The sequence below is a fragment of the Musca vetustissima genome, unplaced genomic scaffold, assembly GCF_032173495.1.
Source record: "Musca vetustissima isolate MV318-11 ecotype Yass unplaced genomic scaffold, APGP_CSIRO_Mvet_v1 utg12127, whole genome shotgun sequence".
NCBI classification, from domain to species: domain Eukaryota; kingdom Metazoa; phylum Arthropoda; class Insecta; order Diptera; family Muscidae; genus Musca; species Musca vetustissima.
The window spans coordinates 222545-247697 of NW_026882703.1; the positions used below are offsets into that span (position 1 = coordinate 222545).

General features: G+C 32.8%; 2 protein-coding genes across 2 annotated transcripts; one reads left to right on the plus strand and one right to left on the minus strand.

Annotated features, from left to right (window-relative positions):
- Nucleotides 1–575: 575 nt before the first annotated feature.
- LOC133329325 (protein MAK16 homolog) lies at nt 576–21121 on the plus strand. Its single transcript, XM_061537814.1, has 5 exons — nt 576–594; nt 653–699; nt 776–1559; nt 4547–4733; nt 20904–21121. The coding sequence occupies exons 1-4, from the start codon at nt 580–582 to the stop codon at nt 4730–4732; spliced, it is 1032 nt and encodes a 343-aa protein (XP_061393798.1). The 5' UTR covers nt 576–579; the 3' UTR covers nt 4733; nt 20904–21121.
- LOC133329324 (enhancer of rudimentary homolog) lies at nt 16106–16445 on the minus strand. Its single transcript, XM_061537813.1, has one exon. The coding sequence runs from the start codon at nt 16425–16427 to the stop codon at nt 16116–16118; it is 312 nt and encodes a 103-aa protein (XP_061393797.1). The 5' UTR covers nt 16428–16445; the 3' UTR covers nt 16106–16115.
- Nucleotides 21122–25153: the final 4032 nt, after the last annotated feature.

Below are 25153 nucleotides of genomic sequence, written 5' to 3' on the forward strand. Positions count from 1 at the left end.
GAATTTTGCATAGATTGCCGAATTTGAGGTATTTAGGGTCATTGATATCGGTTCATATATATTACATTTCGTACGATTTCATATAGAGGGTCCATCAAATATGCTATTGGGCTGTTTCCGTACTGCAAGAATCTACTATATTTTACTATTTTCTTCGATAACATTAAGGAAAATTCAGGAACAGACAATATGTCTGTGAAAACTTTGGTTGTTTCCTTTATATATTAAAAAATACTACCACTTTGTGTGAATTATATAAATTTAATGTTTGTGTTGATATTTTTTTTAATTCATCCGTATTATGCTGTCTGAATAAATTGCTGAATATCTCGATAAATACAATATATTTGACATTGTTATCGTTATCGATATAAGAACACATTTAAACTACTACCAAATTTATACAACCCATCCATACTAAACGAACGTGCACTCTCTTTGAGTGAACTGTCAAATTCGGGCAGAGAAACAATACAACAATTCCAAATTGTTGAGAGTGCACGTGTTTTAAGTTTTTGCCGAATTAGTTTGTTTTCATTTTTCAGTTCCCACAAAATTATTCAATTAAAATAAATCAAAATGCAACACGATGATGTGAGTAATAAAACGACCCATCAATTAATTTTATTTAATTATAATTTTATTTTTACAGGTTGTTTGGAGCATCATCAACAAATCGTTCTGCTCACACAAAGTCAAGTAAGTGTTGTTGCTTTTGCAGTTGAATTGGATGGAATTCCAAAATAATAAAATTCTCGACATTTCTCTATTCCAGAACCGATACACGTACATTCTGTCGTCATGAATACAATTTAACAGGTCTGTGTACTCGTCGTACATGTCCCTTGGCCAATTCCCAATATGCCACAGTCCGCGAGGAGAAAGGTATCATATATTTGTATATGAAGACCGCCGAAAGAGCCCACATGCCCAACAAATTATGGGAACGTGTTAAGCTGTCACGAAACTTTGAAAAGGCCATTCAGCAAATCAATGAAAATCTAGTATTTTGGCCAAAATATATGATTGCGAAAAATAAGCAAAGATTTTTGAAAATCACACAATATCTAATACGTATGCGTAAATTGAAATTGAGACGACAGAAATTGATTGTGCCACTGTCACGTAAGATTGAACGTCGTGAATCACGACGCGAACAAAAGGCTTTGATAGCGGCCAAGATTGAAAATCACATTGAAAAGGAATTGATGGAACGTTTGAAACGTGGCACCTATAAGGATATTTATAATTTCTCACAGGCTGCATTCAATAAGGCATTGGCTGCGGAAGAAGTTGAAGATGACGAGGAGGAGGAGATGGATGAAGATCTTGAAGAGGAACAAGAATTGGAACATGAAATGGATGCTGAATCGAGAGAGTTGAGAAAAGATTTATTGGATGAAGAATTTGTTGAGGCTGATTCCGAGGAGGAGGTGGAAGATAGTGATGAAGAATACAGTGATGATGAAGATGCTCTTAGTGATTCGGGCGAAAAAGAAGAAGTTGAAGTTGATAGTGATTTTGAAGCTTCCGATGATGAAGATGGTTCAGATATTGAGGTAAGTTACTACATATCTGTGGAATTTAAAGTCTGTGTAATGGTTATTGAATTCAATGCAAAACAATTGATTGTTTGATTTAACAAAAACTGTGTGGTTTTAACAAATATTCTATTTGAATTATTTGTGCCCAAAAGAATCAATTTTAAACAGTAAAATTTGTACTTTTCCAATAATGTTATAAAAAACTATATTTCGAACATCCCCAAAGGGACAATGTGAAATTTTGTCATATCAAAGAGCTCTGGCTAAGCCAACTATCCCAATCGAAACCTACCGGTTATTATTAGGGGTTTTGGATTATCTGAAGTTTAAATAAATATTAATTTCCTCTGCAACCATAATTTGCATATACAGAAGTACAGGTAAGAAAATCAGTTCGGATAGGGGATTGCAAACTGAAAATTCGATTTTAATTTAATATCAAATAATCAAATAATTTTCACATAATTTCATATATTGCTTTCGTTTTTTGTACGCTTCAATAGAAGGTCTAATTGTAGCTTATATTCGAATACAGTTTTATTGACCTACATTATTGTTTTACGCTTTAGTCAAGCGTAATAATTATTTTGTTTGTCATAAATCCATAAACAAAAAAATTTTGCAATAGTTTTTAATTGGCCCTATTGGGCTTGCATGCTATCATGCAATGACATGGGAGAACATCAGAATGGTCAGAATTTTTAATTTTGCCACTCACAGGCTTTAGTGTATGTCCTTCTTTTGTACATGTAGTGGTGTAAACCAGCCTATTTCTCAATCTTTCCCAACATTACGATTATAAGGGAACTTGTTTGAAATATAACATTATAAATTTATATACACGTAGAAGGAGTAGGAAATATACTAGGACTGTCGGATTATAACTGAGGCTGTTTTGGAAACATTTTAGAATCGGGGCTCTGAGTTTGAATTGTTTAAAAAGTCCTCCTCCTTTTGTAGGTGTGCAACGTCCGATTTTTTTATTAAACTAAATAGAAGAGTTAATTCAGTTTTCTATATATAATCTTCTTTATATGCATGCAAGTCCTTAGGAAGCTCTTCTACAGAGAAAACTGCCTTGTCCAGTTCTTCAATATCTTCACCTGGAAATCTTCTGTAGGCATAGTATCAGGCAGCTATTAAAGATCTTCTATGGAAAGAAAAAAACACAGCAGATCTTCAGAAAGAAACCTTCTACGGATCTTCTATAGACAGAAGATATTCCTCACATCTTCTCCTATTAAAAGTAAAACTTATGTATGTTTTCTATAGACAGAAGTCTTAAAGCAAAACAAAAAATACCTCCTGCGTATCTTTTATAGACAGTGGAACTTACTATAGCTATATATATGGGAGCTATATTTAAATCTTAACCGATCGCCCGGTTTTAAATAAGTCAAGAATTATGTGTGTTAAGATTTGTTGAAATCGATTCATATTTAGATACAGGTCTTATATATTTTCGCCCGATTTTATGTAAATGGTGCACTGAAAAGCCTTCGTTTTTTCGATTAACACGAAATTTGGCAATGTGTATTAATGTTGCAAAAAAGTATGTAACGGTCTGTCCGAATGGTGTGTGTATGGGATTTTTTTTTATTGGTTCAAATATTTATGTAGATTACGAATTTAATTTCGCCCGATTCCATCTGTTCTATCTATAGGGTATTGTAAATAATTTCATCTCTTGTATGTACCCCAAGTGGTGAAGGGTATCATATAGTCGGCCCCGTCCGATTTTTGAACTTTCCTTACTGGGTTTTTGTTTTTTTACTCGACCAAATTGCTTGATTTTGTTTCTGAAGAAATTTTGTTTTCCGATACAACATAAAATTAGCGACAAATTATTTTCCCGAAGCAAAACTAAAGTGAACTAACAGTTTTTTAGTAGTGGACCGATGTTTTTTTTGTTGTTAGAAAAAAGTCAAGAGTAACAAATGTTTATCTTGCCATATCAGTTATCAGAATGTCGAATGCAAGTTACCGCCAGCAGTGCTCCTCTTTGTCGTCTACTGTTGTTGTTGCTACTTCTGCTGCTACAACTTGTCATGCTTGTTGTGGTGTCATAATGCTGGGCTGTGAGTGGTGCTACTACTTTTATCTTCTCGTCCGACAATAATAGCAATGCTATTTGTTCTTAACTGACGTCGCTGCAGCCGCTGCTGCTTCTATCCACGTTCGTTCCTTCGTTTGTTCCTCCCGTATTTTGTTAACAACAATTGTTGCTGTTGCTTTTTTGTTTTGGTTTTTCACATTTATTTATTTTGACTTTTTTGCTGCTGCTGCTTTTGTTGTTGTCGTCGTCATCGTGGTGTTCAGATGAGACCTGCAAAGAATTTCATTCAGCAGCACTTCAACAGTATGTCTGGGGCGTTTGATATGAATTGTGAAAAAAGCGAAAACAATCTATCTGTCTGTCGGATAAATAGAATTTTCCCCGCTACAAAAGTCCTAAGCGGAAAATAAAACGGCCGCGTAATTTTATACTAAATATGTTTCGCGGGTTCTAGGGGATCAAGTTTCGGAAAGCAATATAATTTGTATTTAAAAAGTTATTTTTGTATAACAAATACAAGGCGAACGAACATCCTTTTCGGCCCCAAATAAAATAAAAGATAAAATAATAACACAAATTCACAAAATGTTATTAATGAGATAATGAAAATCCGGTTCAATTAAAGATAAGAAGTACAAGAATATCCAGTGTTCGGTGTTACCCCAATGAATTGTGTTTTTGTTTTGTTTGCCTTTGAGAGTAAAAGTAAATTTTACCAAAATAAACCGTAGAAAAAACGTGTTCATGTTTTTTTCATTATCGTAAATGAATGTTATGGTTAATCAAGTTCGGGTTCCTTTGCAATAGCTTCAAGATCGCAGCGTGAATAAGCATAATTTAATTGTTTTGCATTGAGTGTATTTAATCCAAATACAAACATTAAAATTAAAAAAAAAAAACTAAAAACTCCCATAAACAATAAATTTCGAATTTATTTTATCATCAGGATACACCAGCCGGTGCCTTTGTACGTGCCCCAGCCAAATCTCCCACGAAAACGACCGCCAAGGCTAGCAAAACAAATGGTACAACTAAAGCTGCCGGCCCTGCGAAAAGACGTCTTAAAAAGCCTAAAGTCGAAATTGAATATGAAATGGAAACCGAAACAAACCGGCAAAGGATACATAACTGAGGTAGTACAATTGTTATTGATGCACACCTTAAGCGTGTGTGTGCAATGGCAATTTTTATTTTGTATTTAGTCTGCTATTAAATAATAATAATGATAAATTTTATTTTTAATAAGAATAAAAGAAGTAAATAAATAAAACACAAAAAAAGTTGTCAGTTGTAGAAAAAATTTTACAACCTAAATAAAAATACAAAAACACAAATTAAAAAAATTACAATGTAATTTATTCATTTATCTGTTTTATACTACATTTATCCGTTTACCATGATGATTCAGTTAAGTATATCAAACTTTGTTGTTGTTGCTGCAACAACGAAAACCTGCTTTATTAATAATTAATTTTATTGGCATTACTTGAGTTTAGGGAAATAATTAAGGTTATGGATTTTTTAATTTTTTTATATTACAATTTTATGTGGATAATAACCTCTCTAATTGGTATTGGTTATTATTACAATATTAACTATCACATCGTTCGAATTACTAAAACGGTATGCCCAGAACCTTGAAATATCGCTGGCTTACCTTGTAAAGGCATCAAGTCCATATTTCACAATTTTCCCGCATAGACAAAAGACAATAAAACTTTTTATTTTTTGAATAAAGATTTTGAAATTGTATTGTATGTGTATTTTATTTGCTTAAAGCCAAAATTAACAAGTGAAAAAAGCGTTAAGTTCGGCCGGGCCGAACTTTGAATACCCTCCACCATAGTTATTCTGACAGATACATGAAATAAAAATATAGGGAACATACTAAAAAGTGGACCTATACCGATAATTCTACAAACCTATTTATGTAAACCATTATGTACGCCAAATACAAGTTTCAATTTTTTTAATTTTCAATGGGGATATACGTCAATTTCGAACCCAATATTTTAGTTTTGTACCTCAATTCTTTCCTTCAGGAGATGTTATTATATGGAGGAGTTGGCTAAATACCTGCCGATATATTTCATTATTGTCAGGATCAAGTTTTTTAGGCGGAATTATTATAACATATCGTCTTCGAATTCCACAATTTGTAGAGTAAAAACTGGATATTCCAAGTAACGACTACCCCCCATACTATGGCAGAATACGCCTATATGGGGACAACCCCAAAACACTGAATAAATCAGCTAACTATTTCAATATAAACAAGTAAAGAAGTGTCCGTCGGTGTTGCCGACAAATATATACAATTACCCTATAGTTAGTGGAGAATGTTGACCATTTATGTGGGAGATACCAGAAGGAGCAGATCAATGGGTCCCTTCTTCGGATTTGATCTAGATTTGGTAACGATAATATGTTGGGCTATCCAAAAAATTAGAACTCAAAGTACAAAATTACAACCATTTCGGTCGAAAAATGCGATAAAACCCCCAAAATACTGAAAATTTGGGGGTACCGTTGTATGGGGGTTACCAGAAAAATTCGACCGATATTTATAATTTTTAGTGGGGAGATTTGCTACCCAATAAGAATCCAATGTACCAAATTTCAGCGAATGCGGTTGAAAACCCCCTCAAGAACCCCAAAATACTGAAAACGGGGGGATTTTTTTGAAATTTCCAAAATTTTTTTCCAGATGTAGGTATTTTTACCCTTATTATGGGGATATATTTTTTCTTCGGTTACGTACCCGGTTATTTGACCCGGAAGATCGGGTCAAATATAACCGGCTACCCGTACCCGAACTTCTGGGTCAAATAACTGTGTACGTCCCCCAAGAAGAGAATACATCCCAGTAATTAGGGTAAAAATACCTACCTCTGAAAAAAATTTCAGAAAAATCTGATCGTTTTTACTAAACTAGAGTTATTCCGATTTTTTCAACCGATGCGAGTATTCGTAGGTTTTTTGGTCTTTTTTAGAGAATACAGGACATTGTCCCCATATACGAGTTCCGTCTGATTTTTGATTATTTCACTATTTAACCACTTTTTCTTATCAATGTAGATATAATTTGGAATTTCTATTTATCAGAGAGAAACAGATACCTCCTTTCAGACAATTATCGACCAGAGGCTGCCACTTCCACAAGTACGTGGAAGTTATTTGTAACCTAAGCGCGGTATTTTATCTCTGAAAGACTACTTGGCTGGGATAGAAGTGAAGTGGTTGTCAGATTGTGTACAAATCTATCTCGTTCATATGCTCGATTCCAATTCTCGATTCCAAATTTCTAACAGAGCATGCTTGAAAATACTTGTAATTTTGCACGCATGTATTTGAAGACTTAAAGAAGAAGAAAATAAATTGGCAAAATGTTGTTGTCCTGTTGTTTTTTGCAATTAAAGAAAAGTTCTTTTTCCACTGCGGGCATGATTGCCGATCAGAATCTCTAAATTTCAATGCAATTAGAAAGAGTACATATCAGGCTTTGTTATGAACTTGGATTATTGCCTTCGTTATCTAAACGAATTTAGGTAGAGTGCCCTCATATAACATACCTCAAATTTTGGATTCTCATAGGGAACGAAATCGCAATAAAAAATGTCCCCGATACACCCAAATATCCATATTTTGGGGAGTTTGGACACGATTTTCATTGGGTATTTTGGATTATCATAGGGTACGAAATCTGTCTATCAAAAAATGATCAATATTCGTCCACTTTTTCAGTGGACCCCCAAAATGTCCTTATTATGGAGTGTTGGACAACCGATGTGGTTATAATTTGATATTTTTTTATTCTCTTTAAGTAACAAAAACTATAAATATTGGTTCACTTCTTGGGATAATTCCCATATAAAAAGGGGAAAACTGGAAAACTACACAGTTAGTCCAAGTATTGCGCTTGATACATCAGCTTGGCCTTCCCGTCCATTACTGCCAGAACCATTTTGTGGCAGACTGCTTTTTCGGCCCATTGTGGCCATGCTATCTGCTGCTTAACTTTTTATCTCGTATATCCCATTTTCAGCTGGATATTAAATAGATCATCACACAATGGACTGGCACCCTGGTCCGAACCCTCGCATGAACCTCGTTCAGTATGAAAGGACTTTGAAAGGTGCTTTATGACTTCAGCAACTGATTTTGAGTCAGTTAAATATATTTTGCGTGGACGTATTAATTTTGCTCGGAATATCGAACTCCTTTGAGCGAATATGGCTATCGTAAGCCCGACTATTAATAAAATATCAAACCTTTAGTAACTGCTTAGTACATTCAAGATTCGTTGTTAACGAGACTCGAAAAATATTCCGCCAGTTCGAGATAATTTTCATTCTTAACAATTTTATATGCCATAAATTAAATGTTTCACGTCATACAGGTGCATGAAAACCTGTTTCGTACACAAAACTGTTTAGGAAATATTTCACATTTTATTTAGGTTTTAATTGAATGCACTTAAATTCTAGAAAATTAATAGAAATCCCAATTAATCCCTAATTTTCAATTACGAAATCTAGAAAGACATTTAATAATGGATCGTACGTTTTTAGGTCAAAAGTAAACAGGAATTATATTCTAAACTTTTACTCAAATAAAATATATATCATTTGATTTATTATAAGGGAGGTCAACCTCACCTTTCCGTACTGCAATAAGGTATAGGAGGGTATATTAATTTTGTCATTCCATCTTTAACTTATCGAAATATTCATTTCCGACCCTATAAAGTATATATATATATATATAATTCTAAGACGATCTAGCCATATACTCCCATGTATGGGTACTCCTCAATTTTCGGTATTTTTGGGGTTCTTGAGCGCGTTTTCAGCCGAATTCGCTGAAATTTGGTACATTGGGTTCTTATTGGCAACTAAATTTCTCAAAAAAAAAAAACTATATATATATAAATATAGGTCCACATTTTCTCCTGGTCCCCATATAACGGTACCTCCCAATTTTCAGTATATTGTGGGTTTTAATCGCATTTTTCGACCGAAGTGGTTGTAATTTAGTACCTTGAGTTCTTATTGCGTACCAAATCTCTCCACAAAAAAATAATCAATATAGGTCTATTTTTCGGATAGCCCCCATATAAGGGTACCCACAATTTGGTTTGGTTCTAAGACTCTGTTGTAATCATTTTCCCTGCGGAGGATATCGAGATCAAAAACTAGACCGTAAGGTTCGATTATCGAACTTCGATAATGAACTATAGTTCGCATTTAGGCTTAGCCCCTGTGTGGGAGGAACCAGAAAGAATGGACCGATGAACTAAGTTTGGAAGAAATAATCAGATGGGCAAAGTTTGGATGAAAACTAAATTTTCTGAAACGAATTTGGTCCAAAGAAACATGGGGTCTAGAACCAATATTTCGATGAGGCACATTTTCACCATGTCAAAGTATATATATTTATATATATATATTTATTTCAAGTACCTGTCAGTATATCTATGGTAGAGGGTATCCAAAGTTCTGCCCGAACTTACGCTTTTTCACTTGTTAATTCATGGTTTTTATTAAAAATTCTGAGGTAGAATTTAAGTGAACACCACTTTGGGAACCAGAGTTATTGGATTGCAATTTCATACTTTATTATCTGTTTCTGTAAAAAATTCCTGGTAACTATGCTAAAAGTTATTGAAGCAACTGGATTGCCAATATATATTTTGAATTTGCATTTTATATATTGTTGAGCACCCAATGTTTACATAGGTATCTAATTATAATTTCTATATTTTATATTTTTTAATTTATTTTGAAAACAAATCGCCCTTTCCATACAACAAACTAAACAAAAACACCAACAACAAATAATTATTTTACATTGCAATTAAGCTTAACTTTATTGTATTTTTACTGCCAATCTGTGTGTTTTTTTTCTAACGCCGAAACAATAACATCAAAAACGAACGATACATTTTTTGAATGACATTGACCACATCAACGCCGTCACATACAAGGAGATTGTTTTAAGTAGAACTACATTTAATTTGTGGTGTCTTAGATAGCTTCATTTTATAAACGAGAAATTGCCAATTATGGGTACATGATTTAGAAATAGCTTTTACACTGAGAAAAAATGTGTTTTATCTTGGATTAATAACAATGCTGCTTCAAAAACAAAAAAAAAAAAATCTTGAACAAGGGATGATTTTTATTGTCTTTAAAACAAAAACGAAACACTTTAAATAATCGATGCATTTAAGGATCCGTAGTTCCAATTGTTCAAATGAAAGGGATTATTAAAAAAATTGGGACTAAGGTAAAGAACCGCGAAAAATTATTCTATAAAAAGTCGCGTTTTAAATGACCATCGAATATATTTGTTCTTAAATAATCCACGCACATAATGGTCCCCCGTGAATAATTGTACAACATGTTATTTACCAGTTATTAGACCTCCTCCACGTAATGCCTATCATCCTAGCTAATGACCAGAGGGATACGACGCTGACCGATCAAATTGATAGCTCAAGATGTTGCACGGCGAATGGGGAATGTCACTCACCAAGGATTAGGCGAGATTATCACAGCTCGCTAGGCATCACCACCAAGTCTTTTAAATGACGTAACCTAAAAACCTGTCATTCCTCTTGATTAAGGCCACACACATATAATCGCACTCGTCAAAAGGCAGCTCCTCAGTAATTAATCGGACCTACAAATTGCCTACTACTAATAATTAGGAACTTTGAAGTCATCCTCACTAATAATACGGACCACCGAAGTGTTCAATACTAATAATTCGAAACTTTGAAGACCTCTTCAATAATGATTGGGTTCTCAAAAGACGTTCTAGCTAATGAGTCTGACATTTAAGCCTCTAATCGACCAATTTTTACACATTTTTACTGATAAATTATTCTGGGGCTCAATAAATTCTCTCTCACTCTCTCTCTATTTATATTTACCGTTAGAACCGGGCATTTAATAAATAGAACTGCATCGCAGCACAATATACTGCACACACCTAAATGATTTGAATGTCCGAATACCTTCTAACTAACAATTCGGAACTCTGAAGGCTTCCTCACTAACAATTCCGACCTATGCAGTCTTTCACACTAATGCTTTGGATCACTAAATAACTTCTTGTGAATAATTTAGATCTGCTCACTATTATTCGGACCTCCTAGGTACTTAATACTAATAATTTGGACCTCTGAATACCTCCACATTTATGATTCGGATCCCTGATCGTGGACCAATAGGGACGATTTTTGATAGGAAGTTTTGCATGCCAATAAGTACAAAAATGAAGACCTTCCAACTAATAATTCGGAACTCCTAATTAATAATTCGGACCTCTGAAAACTTTCTAACTAATAAATCGGAACTTTGAAGACCTTCTGAGTAATAATTCGGACCTCTTAAGATCTTCTAACTAATAATTTGGAACTCTGAAGACCTTCTAACAAATAATTTTGTTCTCTGTAGACCTTCTAACTAATAATTTGGAACTCTAGAGACCTTCCAAATAGCAATACGGACCTCTAAAAATGTTCTAATAGTTTGGACCTCTGAAAATTTTCTAACTAATAATTCGGACCTCTGAAGACCTTCTAATCAACAATTCGGACCTCTGAAGACCATCTAACTAATAATTTGGAACTCTGAAGAACTTCCAACTAATAATTCCGACCTCCTAACTAATAATTCAGCCAATAAGAACAAAAAAAAAAAAAATAGTAATTCGTTTAAAAACAAAATTGACATGTTTTTTTTTTGTATGACGATTTTTTATCCATTAGGAATCGAATTAGCAAATTCGGGTGAAGTCATTCCGAAAACATGTCTGAAATCCTCAAAATATATAAAATGAAGGGTTTATGGGGACCATACCTGGTCGTAGGAAGATTTACCTTCAATGGGCAGCCAAAAAATCAAATTATAGCCAAAAACACAAATCCTCAAAATACCGAAAATTGGTTGTTAATGTTATACGGGTTCTATCCCGAAACATGGGCCAATATTTATATTTTTTGTTAGAGAGACTTGATTTTGGAAGTTTTGCTATTCAATGAGAAACCAAAACAACAAACTACAGCCAATTCGGTTGGAAAACATGGCCCAAATATATTGATTGGTTCCGTTTAGGGGGGACTACACCAAAACGTGCACCTATCCCATTTTCAATACCAACCGTCCTAGACAAATATATGCAATATTTCATAGCTCTAATTGTAAATATTTTAAGCCCTATTGTGATTTCTACAGACAAACGGACATGCTACGTTGGCGTAGAATTTTGAGAATATCCGTTGTTCTGAGGTATCTGACAAATATTTCGAGGCATTGCAAACGGAATAATACATTGAATATACACTCTAGACCTACATACAACCCTTTATGCTTTAACTAATCCACGCTAATAATGAACTTTTGAAATAAAATTAAAAAAATATCAACACTTATAATGGAATTTGAAAAATATTCTTTAAGAAATCTACGCTTATTGTAGACCTTTTGAAAATATGCTATAAAAGTCCATACCCTTAACTAAATTTAGATGGAAAATTTATTTTTAAAGATATTAAACATTTTCTGGGACCATCGAAATATAGGCTTTAAAAAATCCATACACTTAACTCCCTCCACATAGTGAAATTATAAACATCACAGTTTATTCACTTCACCCTCATTATTTCGGGGTCATGTTGCGTTATTAAGTTTCACAAAACAAAACTTATAAAAAAGAAAAGGCAAAAAAATTAAAATAGTGATGATTTTTTTATTTAGTTTCCCCACACAGATGCTGTGTAAGTGGACAAACAAAAACAATTGCTATAATAAATATTAACATACTCAAAACTGGTTGCAAAGTAAATACAAGCAATATTTTTTTGTTTTTGCTTTTCATTTTATTGATATTAAATAATAGGATAGAATATTTCGTTGGACGTAAAAAGAAATTATATGTAATTAGTAGCTTGCTCATCAGAATGATTATGGTAGTTGGTTTTGTGTAGTATCCGCCCTTCCCTCAATTGAATTTTTTATTTTCATACAAAACTTATTTAAATTATATAGGGGAAAAATCTATTGCGTGATTAGTTGTATAGGACTGATTTTAATAATATCTTGAATATTGATGATTTTTCTCGGTTTAGAACGAATTTTTTTTTAAAATTAGCATCGTAGATATCTTAACAATTTTAGTGCTTAGTACTAATAATCTCTGAAGACCTAACTAATAATTCGGAACTCTGTAGACCTTCTAACGAATAATTCGGAACTCTAAAGACCTCCCAAATAGGAATACGGACCTCTGAAGACCTTCTAACTAATAATATAGAACTCTGAAGACCTTCCAACAAATAATTCGGATCTGTTGAACTTCTAACTAATAATTTGGAATTCTGGAGACCTTCCAAATAATAATACGGACCTCTGAAAACATTCTAACTAATAATTCGGACCTCTGAAGACATTCTAACTAATAATTCGGACCCATGAAGACTTTCTAATTAATAATTCGGACCTTCGAAGACTTTCTAACAAATAATTCGGACCTCGGAAGACCTTCCAACTAATAATTCGGACTGCTGAAGACATTCTAACAAATAATTCAGACCTCGAAACACTTTCCAACTAAATATTCGGACCTCTGAAAACCTTCAAACTAATAATTCGGACCTCTGAAGACCTTCAAACTAATAATTAGGACCTCTGAAAAACTTCTAACTAATAATTCGGACCTCCGAAAACCTTCTAACTAACAATTCGGACCTCTGAATACATTCACATATACGATTCGGATTAGATATCCGACTTTCTAGCTAAAGATTCAGATCTCTGAACATCTTCTTACTAATTATTTGGACATCCTCACGATTTTTTTTTTAGTTCTGAATTCTTCAACGCTAATGATTTAGATCTCTAAAGACTTTCGCACCAATGATTTGGTCCTCTTATAACCACGGAATGCTTAAGATGCCATCCACACTTCCTCCTAACTAATGATTCGGATCTCGGAAGATCATCATACTAATTATTTGGACCTCCACACTAATGATTGAAGTCTTCCATAATAATTATTCCGACCTCTAAAGACCTTTACACTAATAATTTGGACATCTAAAATTCACCTCACTAACAATTTGGACCTTTAAAGATCTTATCGCTCATTCGGATCATTGAAGATCTTTTCATCAATGATACGTACCGATAGTGACCTCTTTACTAATGATGCCATCAAATGATTTGGACCTTTCCTTCATAGCATTACCTCTGGAAATCTCCTCAAATATTTTCACAGATCTGAAGACCTACTTTCTAATGAAAAAATTTTCAGTATTTATTTGAAACTCTGAAGACCTCCTCGCAAACGAATCGGGCCTCTAAAGGTATCGTCACTAATTATTCAGATCTCAAGAGAATGACTCACTAAAATTTCGGATCTCCGAAAGTCTCCTGACTAATTCGAACCTCTAATAATTATTGGAATAATTAGGACCTCCGCGGATACTCCGAACTCTGAAAACATTCTCAGTAGTGGGTCGGACCTCTAAATGACACCTGAAGTGAGAACTACTAGGTTCGAATAGGTTATGAGAAGTCTGAACAGGTCTGAAGAGTTCCGCATAGGATATGAAGAGCTCCGCAGATGCCCGAATGAGGAACTTCATAAGGAACTGTAAATTTGGGGCAAAGGCAATAAAGAGTTCCAAACAAAATTATTTTATGAAAAGATCTAAAACTCTAAAATAGGCTGATATATGCTCGAGGTTGTGATGAACTTATTCGACTGAATAATAACAATATACAGATGGGGGATATCAAAAGTTGTATAGAGGGGCGCTACAAAGGTCGATGAAGGTAATGAGCTCATAGGATAGAACTCCTATGAGCTTCTCATTACCTACTATTAGGTCATTAGAATGTTTTTGGAGGTCCATATATGTTATGAGAAGCTCTTTAGAGATCCATATAGTTTATATGAAGATATATGGTCTATATAGGTTATGGGAAGCTCTTTAGAGGTCCATATAGGTGTAGAGAAACTCATCGGAAGTCCATACACGTTATGAGAAGATCTTGATAGGTTATAAGAAGCTCGATTGAAATCTCGTTGGAGATCCATACAGGTTATGAGAAACTTCAGTAGTGTTGGCGGGTTATTTGGGATATGAGAAACTCTATAAATGTACATGTAGGTTAAGACAAGCTCTGCGAAGGTCCATATAGGTTATGAGAAGTCCTTCGGAGGTCTATTAGGTTGTAATAAGCTTTGTTGAAGTTTATATAGATTATATAAAGATGGACTTTCCAGATTAGGTTATGAGAGAATGTTTAAATATGCTATGAGATGTTCTCTGGAGGTCTATATAGGTTAGAACAAGCTCCATGGAAGTCCATATAGGTCATGAGAAATCCTTCGGAGGTCCATTTAGGTTATGATAAGATCAATGAAGGGTTTATATAGGTTATGAGAAACTCTTCGAAGATACATATAGGTTATGAGAAACACTATGGGGGTTTCTATAGTATAGAACAAGCTCTATGGAAGTCCATATAGGTTATATGAAGTCCTTCAGAGGACCATATAGCTTATGAGAAGTTCTTTAAATGTGTATATGGTTATGCGAAGCTTAATTTTTTTTTTAATTTTTCAAGAAGATTTTAATTTATGTTTCATTCCAAATAGCCTCCAAATCATTTTCAAAATCATAAACTAAAAATGTCTTTGTTATTAGTTTAATTTATTTTGTTGGTTTTTTATGATTTAATACACTTACAAAATTATCGAATGTCTTAAAACTAATGATTTTAGTTTTGTTTTCTTTTTATTATTATTATATTATTAATATATATATTCTTTGTGATCAGGAACAAACTAAAAAGGATTGACTGAAATGTTGAGAATATAATTTGAAATTAAAAATCAATACATTTGGAAACGAAATGATTAACTGTTGTTGTAATACATGTGTTTGGGGCGGGGCAGTCATTGGCTTTCTGTTAATAATTACTTTAATATATATATTTTTTAGTCATTTTTTACAGTATCGCACTATATGGGTTAATTCATTGTAGTTGATAATAGATCAACTTTTTATACAAAATAGTGGCTTGTATGGTTTATTATGAAAATAGACAGTATTTTTGTTAAAGAAAAAAATCATGGTCGTTCTCATTTACAAAACAAACAAAAAAGTAGAAGTTATGTGTTGACTTTGTTTAATGAAGAAATTCAAATATAAATACATGTTTAGAAATAATACAAAAAAAGAAGGCAAAAAAGAAAAAAATTAAAAATACAAAATTAAATATTCCTAATGCGTTATATATTCAGTTTAAACAAAAAATAAACTGTATATAATTTCATTGACGATTCAATGGTTGTTCGATCTACCAATCAAAAAAAAGGACTTGCAGCTGGCTAGCCCAAATTCACCGAGAGACAGACTACGACTACTACTCGTACAGATGATGTTTGTGAGTGAGTTGGTTTCCCATGTGTTATATTAATTATTTGAAATTCTCCTATCAGTTTGTACTGCCGGCAGCCTGTCTCAGCAGCACATATATTTTCTCCTTGATCCATTCCTTATTGTAGGGTGCATATGTGTTGGTCGATTTCTGATACACGAGGCAACTGATGTCAGCCAATTGATCTAAGAAATCGAACAGTTGACTGATGTCGTATGTGATCGTGGGTGTATTGGGATTGATGCGTTTCAGGTGCTCTTCGTAGATGCGGCAAACACCCTCCATGCAATCGTTGACACTGTCATAGTCACTGTATGTACGGGTTTCGGGCCGTGAACCGGGTTGTACCAACAGAATGGTATGTGACATTTTTGCCGGAACTTTTGTTTAGTGCTACTGTGTGTGTTGGTTAAATAAAAACGCTGCTGGTTCGCTCGCTTGCTTAGCTCACCCCTTCTTCTTCGCACACAGAATACTTTTCTAGTATTTTCTTCTTCTGTTGCCTTTTTGTTGCCAAATGAATTACAGCAATTTCACAATTGTTTTGTTGTTTTTCTTATCTGTAAAACACACACAAAGTAATTAAATTAATTTATCTTTTCGATTTATTTAGGGTTTTCACACAATTTCAATTACATTTCTTATTAAATTAGCCCACAATCAATCTAGCTTGTTGTCAATAAAAAAATATACGGCATTTTTTGTTTACAGCATTGCCAGCTTGAAATGGCTGTCACATACACAGAGTTGTACATGTGTGGTACTCGGTGAACTCTGTGAGAGCGTAAAGAGTTGCCATAACGCATTTATTTCTAATTAGGTGTGCTTTAAACTAAATGACATCACTTGATGGATATAAAAAAATATTTGAAGCATCGTTTTAAAATACATATTTAAAATAAATATTTGAAGCAAATGATAACTGGGCCTCTCTGCATTACCGATAGAAATAAAATAAAGGTGTAATCTTCTCTTTTGGTGGTTATAATATCAAAAAGAAAAAGGCGCATGTGTTGGGCTCAAATATAGAATATGTAGAGTTGATACAATAGGGAAGTGTTGCCATATAAAAATGACTGCTTAAATAGATAAGGTTTTAGTTTAGATCAGGCGTGTTTTATGACAAATCATAATTTATTTAAATAGTATAATTAATTAAGTACAATAAATTAAATATTGAAAAACATAATGAACTGTAGTTTAAAAAGTCTTTATTATTACTATTACTATTATTATTATTTTTTTTTTTTTTTTGAAAAAAATATGAAAATGCAGTTCCCAAAGGCCTTAAATATCAATCCGAAATATTTTGAGAAATTTTCATAAACTTCAAGGTGAAAGGTCACGACAAAGTTTCGTAAATAAAAAAATAAAAATAAAAAAAATAATTTTTTAAAACAAAAAAATGTACGTAAAAATTCCTTAAAAAATTCAAACTATTTGAAAAAATATTTTTAAAAAATTTTTTTTGAACTACATTTAACAAATAAATATATAAATATATTTTTTTTTTTGAAATATTCTCTTGCAAAAAAATATTTGTTTTCTTAACAAAAATATTTTTAAAAAAAATTACGCTAGGTATTTGAAAAAAAAATAGTACTAAAAACCCCTCGCCGTGGTCTTTGAAAATATATTCTTTAACAAATGCAAGCCTTGATATTTGAAAAATATATTTTTTAAAAAATACTCGCCGTAGTCTTTGAAAAAAATATTCTTTAAAAGCCCAAGCGTTGATCTTCGCAAATATTCTTTTAATAATCCTTGCTTATAATTATAAAAAAATATTCTTTAAAAATATCCATGCATGTGTAATTATAAAAAATATATATTCTTTATTTTAATTACTCTTTTTATTACGACATTTTTTTAAATCCTCGCTTATAATTTCGATGAAAATACATTCTTTAAACCCCCTTGCCCTTACAATACAAACAAAATATTCTTTAACAGCCTGTTTTTGTAAAATTCTACAATTCTTTAAAAACTCCTTGGTTTTGAAAAATATGTCATTTATTTTTGTTTTGAATCAAGAAACATTTTTTTACATTTTACAATTTTACAAAACAGTCTGTAAGAATAAAATATGTTTATATTTTCCCTAACTACAGTAGCTCTAATTTTTTTAATTAAAATCACACAATTATATTTCTAAACATTCTTTAAAAAAAAATTGCATTTAAAACTCAGTTTTTTTTTCTTAAAAAAAAAAACATCCACTCTTCCTTTATTATGATTTTTTTATACATATGTTTGCTTGCAAATATTGTGTAGCATTTATGATCATGCATGCATAATGTGTCTGAGTGTGTGTGGTGGATAAGCATTGCAAAACACGTTTGTTATTATTATTGTTTGGTTGGTATATCTCCCCATGTGGCGCTCTTGCTCTCCCATAAACAGCTGAACATATTGGCTCTCTCTCTCCTCATCAAAAGAAATCAAACACAAATGGAGCCAGGTGAGTTGTGGTGGTGAGACTCAAACGAATGAAAACAAAACAGATGTCAGTAGTTTTCAAGCCGCAACTCTAACAACATTGACCATACACCACACAAAGAAGATAAAAGAAGTTCAAATTAATGTTTTGCAAAACTAAAAATATCAAGTGAAGAAGTGAAAATCTAAAGAAATAAATATAAAAATTAAGAAATATACCAAATTGTGATGAGAAAAAGTGTAAAAGAATAAATAATACTAATAAAAATAAGAAGTTTGTAAAGAAGAAAAAGAAGTGGCTGCCAAAGTTTTTATTTATTTTCTGCTATCTTCCATTCACATCGTCATTCTTATCGTTGACTCAAGTGCTGGCGGCTACACTGTGTGAGCAAGCAGTGTGTGTGCTTGTCTGCCTGGAAGACAGTAAATTTTGTGAGATCACTTTAAAGAATTTCCCCCCTTGCCTGCTCTCCGCATAGTGTGTCAAGTAACCGTGAAGAAAAAAAGTAGTTTCATGCCAATAAAGTCAAAATATTGGGCAATAAAAAATAAATAATAATCATAGAAAAGTGTTGATGATAACAGTTAACCGTAAGGGGGCAAATGTGTGTTCTATGATTAGAAACCAACCGTTTTGGAAGTTTATGGCAAAATTTTAAAGAAAGAAGAAGAAGAAAATTCATGTTTTTATATGATCGCCAATTCACAATTGGTCTTGAAATTTATTGATCTCAATAGCAGCAACAACAACGATAAAAAAAGAAAAGCAAAAGCTGTTTACCTCGTTGTTTGTCGTCAGTCAGGGGTGTCGTGCCGGTATTATTCGCGAACGTGTGTGATACAGCAGCAAGTTGTTATTGCAACAGGTGGTGGTCGGCGGTGATTGTGTTGTTGTGTTTTTGGTGCACGGTACGTACGGTCGGTCAGTTACGGTTCGTTTAGTTCGGTTGTCGGCCCAGCATATTGGATATTGCCCTCGTCCGTGGGTTGCATCCCCGGTTTGTTTTTGCTTTTAATTTTCGGCAAAAGTTCATTATTCTTTTTCGCGAGTGCTTAAATTTTTATTTGGCTCACAGAGTGAAAAAGGAGAGAGAGAGTGGGTGTATAAAAGAGAGCGCCCATTGTGTTATTGCAAGAAGTGTTTTGTGTGATAGGTTTGTTTACATTTCTCGCGCCAATTAACAAACAAAACAAAAAGTGCAAGTGAATTTTGGTGGCCCCAAAGGAGAATAAGAAAAAGAAAGAGGGAGAGAGAGTGAAGAGTGTAACGAGGCAGATAATGTTTGTAATTGATATTCAATTGAATAAAATCAAGTGTTTTGGTGAATGAAAGCAAAGTAAAAATAAATAAAATAAAAATTAGTGTTAAACCCTTTGGAAATTTCCCGCCAATTTTAAGTTTTTGCTATTTTTGTTTTTTTTTTTATAACTACTTAATAAAAATTGTTTGCAATCAATGAAATTTCCAATGTTTTCTTCATCATCGTCTGCATTGCATAAGCATAAAGTTAAGACCAAGGTGAGAATTAATAACACATTCATACATATAAAGGGAAATAAACCCTATTTGTTAAATAAATTAGGGAAATGAAATAAATTATTTAAACTAGATATTAGAGAGTGTTACATAAGACACTCATATGGTTACCCGAACTTTGAAAATTATTCACAAAGTGTTTCCATATATTATTTCTATACAAAAAAAATAACAAACCTTCAGATCGATATTTTTTGTTTAAGTCTAGTTTATGGCCAAAGCGGGGATCGTTTTGAAATAACGCTTTAGATTGCCTTAGTAAATTTTACAAAAAATCATGAGAAGATGCATGGGTCCCAACGGAACATGACATTCATATCTCCGGAAATACCGATTTCCGCAAGAAAAAAAGTATACAATTGTAATCAGGGCCCAAGGACTACATTTCATAAACTAGACTTGTACTAAAACTTCACAGATCTATACGTCGGAGACCCTTAGGTCGGGTTTTTTATAGAAAAGAATTCACAGACTTGTTCTAAAACTTCACAGATCTATACGTCGGAGACCCTTAGGTCGTTTTTTTATATTGAAAAGAATTCACAGATCCGTAGGTCGTGTTTTTTTCTGGATAAAAATTCACAGATCATTGGGTCGGTATTATTTTTATAGAAACAAAATTCATAGATTCTCTAGTCGATATTTTTATATGGAAAAAATTCACAATCCCTTAGGTCGGCACTTTTTTCTATTGGACAAAAGCCACTGACCCTCAGGTAAATATTTTTTCTACAGACAAAAATTCAAATATCTTCTGGCGTTACTATTTATAGAACATGTATGCTATCCTCAGATTGCTTTATTATTTTACCTTATAATCAAAATAAAAATTAAATATTTAATTTTATTTTTGTTTTCTCTTTTTTCAGATACCTTCGGATAGCTCAACACCCACATTACGTTGTATATTAAATGGACCATTTCGCGATTTACATTTTACCGCCACCGATCATCGTATAACACCGGTCCATGATGTGGTTTTCTTGGATGAAGTGGATAATCCAAGTGTAAAACCATTAATCTATAGACCGAAATTTCCGGAAGCAGAAAAAACAAATGGACACAGTAATGGATTTACACATGAAAGGTAAGGAAATCATTTTTTTTCAGAGAGAACCCTGTTATAACTTCTATTGAGGTTAGATAACGAAAATTTGGTGCCGTTTTTTGCATCCTACATAAAAAGTCAAGAAACTTATGTGACAAAATTTTAATGAAAGAAAAAAAAAATTTAAATGAAGTTTGTGGATATTTTTTTTTGTAAAAAACAATAAAAAACAATAAAAAAAATGTAGGTCTTGTAGGTCTCAGGAAATTTTTTTTTATAAAATCTATCCCTTGTCAGATGTATTTTAGATCTGTCCAATCGTAGAAAAATATTCTTAAAAGTGTACGATATGTCAAATCGTAGAAAAATATTCTTTAAAAATTCACGTCCTGTCAAATCGTAGAAAAATATTATTTAAGGCCTTCAAAGGTTCCTTGAAAAACAAAATATTTTTTAAGAAATCCACGCCCTCGAAGGATCCTTGAAAAAAACATTTTTTTAAGAAATTCAGGCCTTCTAAGGCACCTTGAAAAAAAAAAATAAGGAATCCACGTATTCGAATGTTCTTTGAAAAAAAAAATTAAGAAATCCACGCCTTCGAAGCATCCTTGAAAAAATATATTTTTCTAAGAAATCCAGGCCTTCTAAGGCTGCTTAAAAAATTCAAGGAATCCACGTATTCGAATGGTCTTTGAAAAAAATATTTTTTAAGAAATCCACGCCTTCGAAGTATCTTTGAAAAAATATTTTTAAAGAAATCCACACCTTCGAAGGTTCCTTAAAAAAAATATTTTTTAAAAAATCCACGCCTTCGAAGTATCTTTGAAAAACATATTTTTTAAAAAATCCACGCCTTCGAAGTATCTTTGAAAAACATATTTTTTAAGAAATCCACGCCTTCGAAGATTTCTTGAAAAAATATTTTTTTTAAGAAATCCACGCCTTCGAAGGTTTATTGAAAAAAATAGGTTTTAAGAAATCCACGCCTTCCAAGGTTCATTGAACAACATTTTTAAGTAATCCACGCCTTCCAAGGTTCCTTGACAAAAATATGTTAAAACCAGTAAGGAAAGTAGTAAAGTCGGACTGGGCCGACTATATGATACCCTTCACCACTTTGGGTATATTCTACATATGTTTCCTAACAGACGTCGCGTTTTTTGTTATATATCTATATCTGAACCGACTGCAGGGAGGGAAACTTGCCAGATATTAATTTTTATTTTTTCAGTACGTTGTGTCAATCGGCCTAGCTGTGGATCTCTTCACGAAGCTTAGCAACATCATTATAGGCATGATATAAAGGGACTTTGGTGCACCAATTACCTAAAATCGGATGAAAATATATATGGGAGCTATATCTAAAACTGAACCGATTTTTACGAAACTTAGCACACATCATTCTAGACTTAATTCAGTGAGCTATGACAAATTTCGTGCAAATCGAATGATTTTCAGAGACTTCGGTGCACCAATTACCTAAAATCGGATGAAAATATATATGGGAGCTATATCTAAATCTGAACCGATTTCCACGAAACTTTGCACACGTCATTATAGACTTGATTCAGTATGCTATGACAAATTTCGTGCAAATCGAAAGATATATAGGGACTTTGGTGCACCAATTACACATAATCGGACGAAAATATATATGGGAGCTATATCTAAAACTGAACCGATTTTCACGAAACTTTGCACACATCATTATAAACTTGATTCCGTATGCTATGCCAAAATTCGTGCAAATCAAAATATTTCCAGGCACTTTAGTGAATTACTTACATAAAATCGGGCGAAACTATATAAGGGAGCTATATCTAAATCTGAACCGATTTTCACGAAACTTTGCACATATCATTCTAGACTTAATTCAGTACTCTGTGCCACATTTCGTGCAAATCGAAAGATATATAGGGACTTTGGTATACCATTTACTCAAAATCGGGCGAAACTATATATGGGAGCTATATCTAAATCTGAACCGATTTTCACGAAACATCAGTCTAGACTTAATTCAATACGCTATTTTAAATTTCGTGCAAATCGAAAGATATATAGGGACTTTGGTACACCATTTACCTTAAATCGGACGAAAATATATATGGGAGCTATATTTAAATCTGAACCGATTTTCACGAAATTTAACACACATCGCTCTAGTCTTAATTCAGCACCCTGTGCCAAATTTCGATTTTACCGAATTTCAATGGGGTTCGTCCTTGGGCCAAACAAATGAGCTGTACCAAATTTCATCCAATTCGGATCATCAATGCGACCTGCACTTTGTTTACAATTTAACATGGACAGATGGACGGACGGACATGCATAAATCGACTTAGAAAGTGAGTCTATGCCTCGATTATTTTTGCCTGTTACAAACATATGCACAAAGACATAATACCCTGTAACACAGTGTGGTGAGGGGTATAAAAAGAATCGGCGGGTTTCAAGGTTTCTTGAAAATATATTTTAGAAAATCCAAGACTTGTATGACCGACAAACTCTTCTTTAAAAAAATCGTGTACAAAATATTTTATAAAAAATCCACGACTTGTAGAGTCTTCTAAAAATATCTTATAAAAAATCCACGGCCAATCTAAAAAAAAACATTTTATAAAACACCACGCCTTTTAGGGTCTTCTAAAAATCCACGTCTTGTTTTAGTCCTTAAAACATATTTTTGAAAAATCCACGCCTTGTCCTTAGTCCACGTCTTCTTTTAGTTCTTAAAAAATATTTTTTTTTTAAATCTACGCCTTATTGTAGTCCTTAAAATATATATAAGCTTTGTGGACGTTAAAAGAATTCTTTAAAAAATCCAAGTTTAAAAAAAAATTTTTTTTTTCTAAATCCACGCCTTGGTATGTCTCTCAATTTTCATTATCTTTGTTTTTGGGGGAATACCTTTTATTATTTTTGTTAATTCATAGCAATCCACTTAATTTTATTATGACGTTTAATTGTCATTTCTCTATAATCATCTCACTTGACTCGAATGATTGATGGCACTTTAAGCCACAACAAATGCTACCAAAAACGAAATACAACAAATAAAAAATTATATTCAACTATACAGAGAAGTGTCACACACACATTTCATTGACACTGATAAATTTTCGTAATAAATTATCTCTCGAATGGCAGATACAGACAAAAGTGGACTCTTCCAAAATCAACTGACCACCAACAATTCAACGACACCAGCAATTCATTCCTTTACATTTTGCGATAAGCAAACATAAAATACAACTAAAATAAAAAACCAATCAAACACACACACACTTACAACTAAAAATAGGGGGCGTGAGAATTAACATCAATTCGAGAATCGACTGAATAAAAAATATCTAAATAGTAAATATTGGCACAATTTCAAAATAAATACAAAAAACATCCACAATCAATTCAAATAAAATTAAAATAAATAACAACAATTTTTATGGTTGTTGTCATTGTTGTTTTCGGTTTCCTTGTTTCGGCCACTGTGATAAGAGGGTACAGCAGCAGCGCCACTTTTTTTGTTTGTTTTTTACACACACAATTATTTTTTTTGTTTATTTTGATTTGCATATAAACAATGAACAATGCATCGTAAAAATAGAAAAAAAAACGAGAAACGTGAATGAATCAACATTTAATGACATTTTTATCTTTATCTACTCATCCACAAATTTCGATGACATTTTGCGGATCCAATTAATCTTCCGAGCACGTTTTTTTCCATGTAGGCTTGTTGAGTTCAACAAGTGGTTTCAGTTTTTTTTTGAAATGCACATTGAAATAAGGAAAGAAATTAGGCAGATAATATTCTTTAAAAAATCCACGCCTTGATGGGTCCTCTAAAAACTAATCTTTAAAAAATCCACGCCTTGATGGGTCCTCTAAAAACTAATCTTTAAAAAATCCACGCCTTGATGGGTCCTCTAAAAACTAATCTTTAAAAAATCCACGCCTTGATGGGTCCTCTAAAAACTAATCTTTAAAAAATCCACGCCTTGTTTGGTCCTCTAAAAAATATTCTTTAAAAAATCCACGCCTTGATGGGTCCTCTAAAAACTAATCTTTAAA